Below are 14206 nucleotides of genomic sequence, written 5' to 3'. Positions count from 1 at the left end.
TGTACGGATTATCAAGTAGTTCCGGAGAACCCCCCCCCCCCCTCCCCATTTACTCAAAAAGGCGTCGCTTACGTCCCCCTTTTAAAAATTAAAGTTAAAACTCTTACCTTAAGCATATAGGGCAGTCAAATTGAATGTTGGAATGACTTTTCGCGTGACCAGCTAAAACAAAAATTTTTTAAAGCTATATAAAAATAATAGTAAAAATTGTCGATATTCCAAAATAAATACCTTTCAATTGCTTTTGTAATTGAAGCAGGGGAAGTTCGTTTGTAAAAAAAATATTTCCATGGTCGATTGAATAAGACTTCAAAATAAAGGTTGTACAATTAAAAGTTGGTTGTCCTTAGATATTTCACCACTGTGCTGTCCATTTGATCCAGGTTATCAATTTCATTATATGTATGTACTAGCAGCTACGACCTTAGATGCCACTAAAGGCACTTCAGGGATGGAGGGAGGGGGTAATGGGTAATTCGAACCTCATCTTTCACTTTTAGTTTTTAAACAAGGGGAAAACCTTCGCGGCAGACAGACAGAAATTCTGTTACTTTTATGTAAGAATAAATTATTCAGAGTACTTTTGGTTAGGAATATTTTTCCACATATGTATCACATTTCAATGTATTATACATATCATATGTCTAAAGCAAGGATGAAAACATACATAAAGAGCAAAGCACCAAAAATAAGAATAGAAGATTTAGAGATCATTTTTTAAAATTAAACAACATAGAAGAAAATTCGCGTATTTTTTTTTACTTTTTAATATTCATATTTGTATGATGACTGACAGACTGACGAAAATATTGGGAATTTTTTGAAAATATAAATAAGTAGCTGAAAACCTGTCTAAAGAGAGGCCCACAACTATGGATCTTTTATACTTAATTACACTCCATATTGATGGGAATGTTTCAGCCGTCTATCTTTTATTGGAGCCGAGAAAACCACGTTTTCCCCAAAAAGTTACAGTCATACGGACACAGACATTAAAATAGAGTAGTTTGGCTATTAAAAAGAATACTAAATGTTTACCCAAAGCACTGTTGGTTAGAAATCCTTTTCCACAAGTATTACATTTCAATGGTTTACTCTCATCCTAAACAATAAAAGAATTAGATCTTACTCAAATTTAAGAAGGGAAAAGAACAGGTATACTATTATAAAGGGATAAGACAATAGCCTGTAAATTGTTGTACGTTCCCAATGATAATACACAATATTACCCCTTCTGTAGATTACAAACAGTGGTTGAAACGTTTGAACACTTTAAAACCATAAAAAAACTTAAATCAAAAGTCTCCAAAGTTATTAAGACTGCGAATAAGAAACCGTTATTATAAAACTTTGGGGACTAGTGTAATAAACAGCCTATTGTCCCCTTTCTTCCTTGGAAAAGACAATGAAAGTTAAATCGATCCCGTACCTTTTCTTCCCCCATAAAATATTTACCAGCAGCTTGGGAAAAGATCAATTTATGGCCAATGTTCTATCCATGTCTTACTGGTGCCAAGTCAGGGATATAAAATGATAAGAAAATAGACTTAATTTTGATGTAAACCCCTAATCATAATAATCAAATTATCTCTTTTGTAGATTAAAAATCATAAGTGGAAAAGTTTGATCACCGAAATAAAAACTTAAGCCCCCAAAGATTACAGGCCAACGAATAAGAAAACGTGATTATATAACTTAGGACAACGGTATAATTATCAGTCTAATGTCCGATCTCTTACCGATCGGATGAACCCTTACATACGGGCTTGATATACATAAACATTTTAGACTATAAGAATATCTTTTTAAAAAAGGGATTTGATATCAACCTTAACATGAACTCTCATGTGTTTTTCCAGCCGTTCTTCTGTTGAGAAAACCTTGTAGCACAATCCACATTTATGATTTTCGGCCTAAAAAAAGAAATTAAACATTTTTCCTAGCAAAAACAATTTCATAAGTTTAATTTTAAAAGTGTTTACAGATGAAACAACTTTTAATTTGAATGAAACAAAAAGAAATATTCTGACGACTTGTATACTTTTTAAAATACTAACGGCTTCACTCCTATCATATTTGGATGGGTAAGGTAAGCAGAAAAATAGTCTATAAAACCATTTCAAGACTTAAATCTAAACATTGAATAGCCTAAAACAATTCAGTGACCTTTGTGAAACTTCCATAAAATGAAGAACTCAATCGGTTTACTACTTTATATAATAAGATAGCAGATATTTTTTTTTCAGGGAAGCTCTTCCACCCTCCCATAGAGGTTAGGGGTGAATCAGTTACTTATAGTTGAAAGAACCAACCTGTACCGAATATGTAGAATGAGTTTGTGTAACATGCTCCACTAGGTCCAACCAAATATCAAATTGGTCCCTGCATTCCTCACTGGGGCATTGAAAACGCATTCCCCCAATTTCCTGAATTTAATACCTATAGTATTTATTTGTCAAAATATTTAGTTATTTTAGATTTAAGAACAAAAAAATTCGAATTATTCTCATACAAAAACCAATTTTTTCAAATGCTTATTGTTTACATGCAGGGATCTAAAGGAATAAGATATTGTGATGTACAACACCAATGATGATACACATAATCATAACTTCTGTAGATTATAATTAGCGGTTGAAACGTTTGGACATTTAACCTCATGGACCAATAAAAAATCATTAATAGTCCCCAAAGTTGTTGAGCCAATGAATAAGAAAACGTTGGTTTAAAATTTGAGAACTAGTGCAATAAACAGCACAATGCCCCCAGCCTCCCTGGTTTTCATGTATAGGGCAAGGATACAATTATTCCTTCAAGTTCCACGTCTGAATATTTAGCGAATAATTTCACTATCAAATTCGCATTCCTAAACAAAGCTTACCTACTCATTATGATCATCCTTATATATTATTACCTGGGCTAAATTATTGTTAGCCACCTGCAGCTGATCCAGTTCCTGTCCTGCTCCATCCTCCTGGAGCCATTCCTCTCCAGGTACCTGGCCCCCCCTGTAGTGGGCCAGAGCATCTTCTACACTCCAATTCTGTTTCTCTTTATGGGGGTTGTGTGAGAACTGGTGAATCTAAGAAAAAGATGACAGATTAGTTTAAGAATAGTAACATATAATTTGTACTTAGCTAGCTGTATGTATGTTTATCCAGTAAGATGTCTTTAACAGCTGGAACAATAAATCAGGCATTTTAAGGTAAACTTAGTATTGGATCTGTATAATATCGAGAGATTATTAACACCCTTTTTATTCTTGTAAATTTGATTACGATAGAAGTATAAAAAAAAATATTTTTTTAATGATCCATTATGGTTAGCGACTAGGTAGAAAAAATAGGTAGGAAAGTACTTTTCGACATTTATTTAATGTAAGGTAGACAAAAAAAATAATAAAAGAGAACTCTAAATGAACACATACCATATAAAAACTTTAATATAATAATCAAAAGTTTTGAATCCTCTAGGTAATGTATATACTATTTCATTTCAATTCAATGATTAGAGCTATCCGTTACGTACGTAAGGACCTTAATGTTGATTAGCCCCACTTTTTATAAATATACTATTATATAACTTGCATAACTAGGGTAGTGCGGGGTTATTCCGGTCAATTTTTTGCTTCAACTTAAAAAAAAACAACTTCCCAAAATTTTTTTTCGGTTTTTAAGAGTGCAAATGAACGATATGGCAATAACGAAGAAGCCTGTCTTGGTCCCGTTAAGATCTCGCAACTAGAAGTCGGTCAAAAATCGGTTTTAAGGGCGGCGGTTGGCCTATACCGGAATAACCCCACCGGTGGGGCTATTTCGGTCAGTTGACTTTGGGGGGGTGGAACACCCCCTTAAAATATTTTTTTTTTTTTAACATTTTAAACTATGAGTAGAAAGCTGAGGTCATTAGCTTTCTAACGGTACTAGTCGCATGCAGATCAGAAAATTTTTTGATCACATTTTGCCCATTTTAAAAAAGTCGGTAAAATCGCAAAAAAAACATCGATTTTTTTCATGCAAACTTTTTTTAAAAAATCATACTTTTTATTATATGATTAGGTTTTTTTAAGCTTTATACATAAATTAGAGGCAATTTCTGATTCGCAGGTCTTGGAATTTCTTGAAAAAAAGTGATTTTTTCCAAAAAAAATTTTAATTTTAAAAATCCTGCCAGTTTTTACAGCAGTTTTTGATACATTTTTTCTTGTCTCAAATTGGCTAGGATTGACCTACAAGGGTGGTTAAGGTGTCTAAAGATGCAGAATTACATGCCTGACAATTAACTCCAAATGATATGGGGTCTAACTCTAATATTTCAACACATTTTATGCGACAGGAATTTTGAAATTACAAAATCTTGAATATGTACTCTAAATCTTGGAGATAGAACCCATATCCTGGGGAGTTTTTGTTAGGACATGCAAAGAGCTTTCTATAGACACCTTAAACACCTTTCTAGCTTAATCCTAGCCGATTTGACATAAAAAATCCAAACCGCGCAAAAATCGCGAACACCCTCTTATACGAAAAAGATGCAAGGGTTTCATATGGAATTTTAAATCTTCTAGCGGTCTTTTTAATAGACATACCCCTTCTTACATGAGCCAATGCAGCTGATACATCTTCAGGCAAATATTTAAGGCGTTCCTTTGGGTAATATACTCTTCCCATTACTATGAAAATGTGTCTGAAAAATTTTTAATGTCTTTACAAATTGAAAAGCTTAGGCAACAAAACATGACATAATACAAGCAGTAAAATGACTAGTAATGTACATCACACAACAGGCAAGGCAATGATTAAAGCTTAGGTCATGCATTTGGGTTGTTCATGCTTCCAGATCACCTGAAAAAAAAATTAGGGTATTATAAATTTATAAATACAGTAATAAAAAAAAGTAAAAAAAGTGACCGGGATAGACCCTTTTTTGGAGACGAAAAAAAAATTATGAAAAAATCAAGTTAGAACAACGCCTCCAATTGCAAATGATAAATGAATGCCATATCTTTCATTTTACAAAAACCCGGGGGTCAATAGGACTTACCATTTTTTCACAATTTTAGATTGAACATGGCCTATTTTGAAATTTTTTTTTGCAAATTTTTTGCAACTTTTTGAGGGCAAAAAAATCATAGAAGGAGTGATCTGACAAAAATTTGCTGAAGTAAAAAATGAAAGTATAGGCAATAAACTACAACTTTGCTTTTCTGAAGATCTCTCGCAAACGTTTAGAACACCGTTAAAAAACGGTTTTAAAAAAGTTGGTCGAGTGACCGGAATTAGACCCCCCTACCGCATTAACCCCGCACTACCCTACACATATTTAAATATTAAAGATGTGTATGGCTTGCTGGCTATTCTGAGTTTTATCAACATATACACATATTATACAAGAATCAAAGCTACATTCTGTGTACAATAAGAATATGGGATACACAATACACATTACAAAATACTTTATATAATTATTAAGACCTTCGCCTATAGCCACTAAGGGCTTGCCCATAGAAGGGAAATTTTTACTATAGATTTATATTGTTTTCAAGCGAAATGACTATATAATTCAAACTGTTTGATATCTATCTGTTACGCTATGGGAGTAAACTGTTAGCTAAGCTTATTATAATCTTCTTTTATGAAGGTCATATTAACAATGGCCTTCATTAATATTACCCAGTAAAAAAACATTACTTTAAAACTCCGTGAAAATATATCCATAAAATCCGTGAAAAAAAAACAATAGGTATATTATGCATAGGTATAATAAATATGTTGAGTACATTTATATACTATACTAAAAAACAATGTGTTTTAGTAACAAAGCTAGGACGTTATAGTTCACTTTGTCTGTTCTTCCGTCAGTCCATAACGCTATAAGAAAATGTGATTTTTTAGCTGCTTTATAAGATAGACGGCTGGATTTTTTGGGTGAAGTCCGTCCGTCTGTCAGGGAAACGTGATTTTCTTGGCTCCTATAAAAGATAGAGAGCTGAATTTTTTTTGGATATCAATCCATAGTGTTTAAGCTTCGCTACTTATGGATGTTGTCATCCTTGTTTCTACAATAAACATATTCTTAGTTTTAACAAAGTCTATTCAAATATCCTTGTCCGTATTACCATCCTTGATTTTTGTTGCTTCGCTACTTATAATATAATATTCTATCAAATGCATTGATTAAGTCCAACTTACAAATTATGTTTATTGTCAATTAAATCAAGAAAAACTAATTTATATTTCTATATTATTTAAAACATCTTTCCATTATTGCTTTGGAGTCATTTTTTGCTGAAACAGACCGTTTCTAGGCTTTTATTACAAACATTAGGTATATTTTCAACCCTTTCTCAAGATTTCCTATTATTATTGTCATTCTTTAATTTGTGGTGCTTTTGTTCAATTCTATCATCTTTAGTTCACCGAACCGCACCCCCCCCCCCTCTTCTATATTAATAGCAATATTTTGGGCTCTAACCCTGCGGGGGTTTTCTAATGTATATACTTACACTAAGCATAACCTAAATTATGCATAAAAAATACTCTGTATAAAAAGTTCATGCTCAATATGCAATACGAGGGAAATCGCCGTATTGTAGTATCAATAAAATGTATTAATATTCATATTTTATTTGAATATAAGTGTACTTGATAGGGTAAGGGGGGGGAAATTTCGGTTTTTTTTCGGTTTTTTTGAAAAAAAATGGGGTAAATATTAATATTTTCAAATGAAACCAAGACCAGTAGAAAGCTTACGGAAAGGACTATCAGGTCCTAAAAGGACATTATCCTAGGACTTTTAGAAGTTGGCCGAAATTGACCGCAAAAAAGTTACCGATATTTCCCCACCACCGGGGGAAATATCGGTAATTTTTTTCAACCTAAAAAAAATCGATGAAAAACGGCCAAACGGCCAGTAGAACATAAATAATCATAATTAGTATAGGTTATAGGGATTATCCACAAAAAGTTTCATAATGATCGGACTATTCCTTCTATGTTAAAAATGAATTTTTTTGATAGACGCGAATTTTCGATTTTTTTTTCGAAATTTTTTTTTTTAAAAACTTGAAATTAATATAAGAAAAAAACGTATTTTATTACTTTTTAGGCCTGATCCTAAAAAATCTCACATTGAACTATAGATTTAGCCCAAAAAAAAAAGAAAATTGATTAAAAATTGACCTCAAAAATTGAATTTGAAGCAAAAGTGTCATCTTTGCAAAAAATCTTGACTACATTTTAACCTTAAAAAAATCGATGAAAAAAGGCCAAACGACCAAACAAGCGTAATAAATCATAATTAGTATAGGTGATTGGGATTAACCACAAAAAAATTCATAAAGATCGGACTATTCCTCCTATGTCAAAAATATTTTTTTTTTCAAAGGACCAGAAATTTAGATTTTTTCCTCGCAAAATTTTGATTCAAAAAATAAAATTAATTTTTTTTTGTTTTTTCTATTCTATTCATTTTTAGGCCTAATTCTTAAAAAGTCCATATGGAATAATAGATTTGACAAAAGAAAACATGAAAACATGACCTTAAAAGTTGAATTTTAATTTCTTTTGAAATTACCGATTTTTCCCCCGGCGCCAACTTTGGTCATTTTTGAAAAAAATATTAACCCGATTTTAAAGCTCTCAACGGATTTGGAAAAAGCGGGCAATTTCTAGTTCAAAAAGTTTTTCAGATCAGCTCTAGGTCTTACCAATTTTTGTGTAGGTCGATCTTTACACACCTACTAAAAAATTTTTGGAAAAAAAAAAATTTTCGTCCGACTTTGAGACCCAATAAGTACCCTTAATATTCATCTCACAAAAAATTCATTTTATACTTTTTTGTAGGCAATTTAATAAGGAACAAATTTGCTTTAATGTTTTTTTCTGTCATTTGAAAGGAACATGGAGAAAAAGGTCATTTAATGAAGGTAGGTCGAAATTACCGAGAATAGCCCCTTACCGAAACTTCCCCCCCCTTACCCTATACTTTTATCTTTTTAGTGATACATAGGTAAAACGTATAGTTATATTTCTATTGTTTTTTAATATTGCTGCATTAACACTTTTTGTTTTTGTGATATAATTACGAAAAGAACGGCGTCAAAATATCTAGGTTCGCAAGTATAACAATATCCCCCCCCCCCCCTTTTTTTCTAGGGATCATTTTTCTTTGGAGGGTAGTGGTACCCTCCCCTAAAATAGCTATAATCCTTCACAGGACCTATGAGAAGCTACCCGAAAAGGAGAACCATATCGCTTCAGTGGTTAGCAAGACACACAGACAGAAACACAGAGATCCTATTACTTTATAGTTTACTAGCGGCTTGGCCCCTAGCCTCTAGGGGCTTTTTTTCGTAAGGTTCAGGGTTGAATTTTGAAAATTTTGTTTACATTTTTTTAGATATTTTCTGTATTTTATAACACTTTATAATATTACTAGCGGCTTCGCCCCTAGCCTCTAGGGGCTTTGCCCCAAGAGGTTATCAAAAAAAAATTAAAGGGACTGTGAACGTAAATTTTTCTCATCCTAATATTAAATCTTAACATTATCTCATTCATAATATCTCACAGATAGAGCAAAACGCGCTTTTGTTTGCTTAAAAAACGGCTTTTTCCGACGATTTTTATAAGGTACAGGGAAAGGAAGAAATTTTCCGTATTATATAAAATGTGCATTAAATTGCTTTTTTCTCCCATTATAGCTAAAATTAAACTTTTTCACATAGTTCTAGATTTTTCCTAACAGTTAAGCTGACTTTTAACATAATCCTTGCTTTAATCCAATGTATAGTTACTTAGAAATTGATAAAATAAGCAATATTTTTTATTGAAAACCAAATACAATAACAAAGCCAGAAACAGGTTTTTTATTAGTATCCAATTAACTTTAAATGGCCCATCTCTCGCCTACCTTTAATTACAAATTTGTAAATAATAAAGACGCAATATTTCTTTATAAACAGTCTGATAAAAGTGTAAACTAATTCTCCAAAGTGGGTTATTTATTGTTCAACACAATAAAAAAGGATATTATTATTTTATATAACCTATGAGATTCAACCCTTTGTAGACAGTGAGGTATTTTTTTTGTCAATAATACGAATTTAAAATATGTCTTTATTACCTAATTACTACGTTATAAAAAAACGAATTGGCAATTTTATAGCATAAAATAAATCCTTAACAGTAAGTAAATTGTTTAAACTATATATGACAAGTTAAATATCCCTACAAACATTATAAGAAACAAAAACGTTCAGATTTTCCCTGTTTTTTCCTTTTTCCCTCTCAAAATACCATAAAATCAAGGCATTATTTCTGGATATTTTTGTGAATTGGACATTTTTGGTTGATCAGTGTAGTGAAATGTGCTTAGTAAATGTTAAGATTTGATAATCAGATGAGAAATTTTTACGTTCACACTCCCTTTAAGGTGAAATTCGTAAAAGATCCAAGGAAATCTCCTGCAAAAAAAAAAAAAATGGGGGGGATTTTTTTGTTTTTGAGGGGGTTGGGGGTGTCCCACCCCCCCAAGAAAATATCTTAAAACCACCACAGGACCAGTAGGTATATTCCCTGAAGAGAAGAGCCCATTCGGTTCAGCGGTTACCGAGATCTTAAGCTTCAGACGGACAGACAGACGGACAGACGGACAGACAGACGGACAGACATCGTTCTACTTTGTATTATAGATAACTCTTTATAACTTTTTATATTTATTTATACCTATTGCTTTATATTATTTAAAACCTTTGAATTTTTTCTTTTTTTCATTGTTTTATAAAATTTCTTTACCATTAGCCTTTTCGGGGCTTCGCCCCTACACATAAGGAAGTTTTCACAATCTTTTTGAATTTTATAAAACAAAGTTTAAAAGAAGAAAAGAAGTTTAAAAAGAAGAAAAATAATTGAAAATATAAAAAAATAGGTATAAAAAAGTACAAATTTTTTTTAAAAAATATAGGTATAAAAAACATTAAAATTAGAAAAAAATATGAATTATTTTTTTTTTTTTGGGGGGGGGGATTTTCATTTTTAGGGGGGTTGGGGGAGTCCCACCCCCCAAGAAAAAAGCTTAAAACCACCACAGAACCTATAGGTATATACCCTGAAGAGTAGAATCCAATCGGTTCAGTGGTTACCGAGATCTTAAGCTTCAGGCGGACGGACGGACGGACAGACAATATTTTTCTACTTTGTATTATATACTAGCGGCTGCGCCCCTAGCATCTAGGGGATCTGTATTTCAATAGCTAGGAAATGGTAAAAAATAGCGTAGATCCATTTCAAGATATAAATCCCGAAATAAAATAGCCTAAAACCATCCTGGGACATTTTGAAGATTCCTTGAAAAGCAGAACTAAATCCGTTCAGCGAAAAGGTTAGATCCTTCGTTACAGAGAAAAAAACCTTATTACTTTATATAATAGGATAGAAGCATGGAAAATTACGTTTTACGTGAGATATACTGACAGGTTTAAAACTATTTTCTGGGGGGCGGAATTTTAAAGTAATTGAATGAAATGTCAATGTGTCTATTTACTCTCTCAGGCATGTATATCATTTAGTTTAAAATTATCTCACTAGGTGTCTATAAAATAAAGTAGATAATCTATTTACAAAGCTAATTATAATATTAAAGTTTCATAGACTAAAGATGGTATAGTATAATAATAACATGTAGGTTTTTAAAATCATTGTTAAATTATAGAGATAATACAATATGAAATAATGAATGTATTTTTCTATCTAAAATACCCTATGTTTTAATTTCAAAATTTGAGGTCATCTACGTAGTTGTTTTCACCTCCGTAGGTTCAATTTCTGCAGGAATCACAATTCCATTTTAACGATATATTGTGTAGCTAATCTACAATGCAACACTCTGAACGGAAAATTGACTCTCCTGTAGATTACAATAAGTAGTTAAAACATTTGGACACTCATCTTTATAAACCAATAAATTAAAATTTATTAAAGGTCCTCCAAGTTGTTGGACCAACAAATAATAAATTGTTAGTATAGAACTTTGGGGACTAGTGTAATAAACAGCCTAATGTTCCCTCCCTCCCTGTATAAAAACATAAAATTGACAAGAGACTAGTCTAAATTTAATGTCTGATAAAAGATTATTTCACAACTTACTTGGCCGCCATAATACTAAAGTCAAAACAATACTTTATATAGGGAGGGTGTGGACATTTGACTGTAAATAACACTGGTACTTAAAGTTTTATAAACAAGTAATTTCATTCAGAGGCTCCAAAACCTTGGTTACTTTTATTGAATTTGAAGAATGAGCATTTACTTTATTACTTTCTTTAGATATAAGATAATAAAAGTGGAAAAAAATTCCTTCATAACATTTATCTATAACCAATCCTTAAGAGGTTCAATCAAAAGGTGTTAATTAGATTTAAAAAGAAAAAGCAAAAAAAATTCTTTTGGGGAGGCGAATTTTTTTTGTGGGGGGTGGGTAGTCGAACTCCCCTTTTTTATTTAAGTTTAAAAATAATTTTTTTGGGGTTGAGGGTGTCTCACCTCCCAAGAAAATAGATTAAAACCATCCCAGGACCATTAGGCATATTTCCTGAAGACTAGTGCCCAATCGGTGCGGCTTCGCCCCTAGCCTCTAGGGGCTTTGCCCCAAGAGATATAATACATCTTCTATTACTTACCCAGCAGAACGGATAACAAATTTTCGCACCTACCCAGCAGGAAAACATTTTCTCGACTAAATAACGAATTCGCAAAATTCGTAAAAAAAAAATAGCGATTAAATTACGAATTTGCTAAATTGGAAAAAAAAAATGGGGGATTTTTTTGTTTTTTTGGGGGGTTGGGGGTGTCCCACCCCCCAAGAAAATAGCTTAAAACCACCTCAGGACCAATAGGTATATACCCTGAAGAGTAGAATCTGATCGGTTCAGTGGTTACCGAGATCTTAAGCTTCAGACGGACAGACAGACGGACGGACGGAGAGACATCAAGCTACTTTGTATTATAGATTATAAGGATTACACAATGAGGTAACAGGTTTAGTGAAATTTCAAAACGGTTAGTAAATATTTGATTCCTTACTCAAAATTTAAATTACACGTCTTTGCCAGACGTGAATTATTGAAGGTAGATAATAATCAATGCGTTTTTATTCATTTATACAGATGGTATATCTTGTATGTTTAACCTAGACTAATAAATCATTATCTATGCGTTTCCGGTAAAAAAACAACATCATATGTAATTATAGAGTAATAATAAAAGAATCTGTGCTACTATAAAATATTATTTTACTGCAGTTACATGATAACTTATTTATATAACATTATAAAAGTTAAAGGGGTAGTTGCAAAAAATGTATTTAAACTTGAATTTAGTGAACTACATATCTTTTTCTGTTTAAACTACATCTATGTGACATACATTTAAATTTTTTCCATATAGTTTTAAAAATAACAAGACTTAAAAATCATATTTTTTGGATCTATGCAACTTATATACCTAGCTGTCCTGTTCTTACAAAAACAGAATGAAGACTATTTTGGTGGTGCCTAACTGATTGTTTTTTATTGTAATACAAAATTATATACGTTGGATGGTATTCTTGTAACACATGCTTGGAATCTAACTTGTTAAATGCACTTCATGCAACTATCCCTATTATTTTTTCTAATAATAAATCAACAACCCACCTTAAGAAGCATAGCTGAACTAAACTGAAGACGACATTGTTGGCACGTGACCAAATCAGCTGATCCTTCAGGATTTACCGCATTTTCTCCATGCTTCTCCCGTTTGTGGGCTCGCAGCGTTGACGCCTGCCCAAACTTTTGCTGACAAATATCACACACATACTTTTTGAAGCCTTTGTGCACGCGAACATGAGTAGTTAAACTGGTTTTGCGTTGAAATGTTTTATCACAGTATTTGCAGGGGTATAGCGGCGGCGCTGATGGCGTGTCTGACATCATGTGTGAGTCATTATTACTGTTGTTGTCAAGTGTTTCAGGTACATCACTGGCTTTGTCTAGTTCTATCTTAATATGAACTTCATCTAAAATATCATCACGTAAATTATCATTGATTGACACATTTTTGGGCCCTTGAAGCTTATTTTGTGCAGGAATATTTATAAAAAGGTCTGAATCAGATTCATTGTTGGCTGTAACTGGTTTAGTTTTAGTGTTGAATAACTCACTTGGTTCTTCTTCATCATCATTTATATCAACCTTAAATATTATCTTGTTATATTTATTAAAACGACAAAATAAAAAGTATTTTAGACTTTAATGAAATATTTGATAATAAATAAATTATTAGGGGCAAACAAAAAGGGGAGGTCATTATCGCAGTAATGGTCTTGTAATTTAGGACATAATTGAAAGGATATTGGGATGTTTGTTTAAAACGATAGCCCCCCAAAGATAAAATTTTTTAAAATAACATTTTCTTATTCGTTGGCTTTATAACTTTGGGGACTTTTATTAAATTTTGATTAAGTTGAGTGTCAAAATGTTTCAACCACATTTGAAATCTACAGAGTGTAATTTTGTTTCTTCAAATTGCGGATGTACATCAATTTATCGGCAATTGTCTAATCCCTTTAGATCCCAATCATTGGGTAGATCATACCCTCACTTGTAAAATAACCAACCTCATTAATAGCATCTGTAATAGAATGTGGCAGATCATCTCCATTCTTGGCATCAAAACTACTGCTGTCAAAATCAAACAACTCCCTATAGTCAGATGCAGCTTTATCACAGTTCTGTTTCTTATGCCTGCTGTGTGCCTTGTTCCAACCAAGAAGATTATTAATGTTTTCCTGTTTAGAATTAAGCATGTTATTAATGCTATCATTCTTGGGTTCTAAGAGGTTGATATTGCTATGCTTGCTCTCCAGTAAGTTAATGTTATTGTGTTCAATTCTCAGGTTGAATGATTGTTGAGTTCCACCTAGTTGAGATTCTGTTGTTGGCTCTGCATTATCATCTGTAGCACCACCTATATAAGGGGGGGGGGGGGCGTAATGACATAAGCTCTTAAACCGTGAGCAAAATGGTCTAAATATTGAGCTAGACCCTTCAAACTTGGTATATAAGCCTAGTCCTATAGGTATTACATCTAAATGGCAAAAAAATCCAAAAAATTTTATTTTTAGGTTAGGTTAGGTAAGAAAAACCCTGCGGAAATGGGGTTTTTAGGCT

General features: G+C 32.4%; 1 protein-coding gene across 3 annotated transcripts in view; it reads right to left on the bottom strand.

Moving 5' to 3' along the window:
* LOC145328801 (uncharacterized) overlaps window positions 1-14206 on the bottom strand; it is a 119812-nt gene that overhangs the window by 59669 nt on the left and 45937 nt on the right. For all 3 annotated transcript variants that reach the window (XM_080172671.1, XM_080172673.1, XM_080172672.1), the window contains exons 40-46: window positions 13654-14003; window positions 12692-13228; window positions 2915-3082; window positions 2313-2426; window positions 1830-1913; window positions 1039-1102; window positions 108-162 (exon numbers count right to left, since the gene is read on the bottom strand). In XM_080172671.1, coding sequence (XP_080028797.1) covers window positions 108-162; window positions 1039-1102; window positions 1830-1913; window positions 2313-2426; window positions 2915-3082; window positions 12692-13228; window positions 13654-14003 — 1372 coding nt within the window. The remainder of the gene's footprint in view (window positions 1-107; window positions 163-1038; window positions 1103-1829; window positions 1914-2312; window positions 2427-2914; window positions 3083-12691; window positions 13229-13653; window positions 14004-14206) is intronic.

The sequence above is a fragment of the Acartia tonsa genome, chromosome 9 (assembly GCF_053477335.1).
Source record: "Acartia tonsa isolate MP-2025a chromosome 9, ASM5347733v1, whole genome shotgun sequence".
NCBI lineage: Eukaryota > Metazoa > Arthropoda > Copepoda > Calanoida > Acartiidae > Acartia > Acartia tonsa.
Note: the sequence above shows the minus strand (reverse complement) of the source record. Positions and strands in the feature narration are given on the sequence as shown.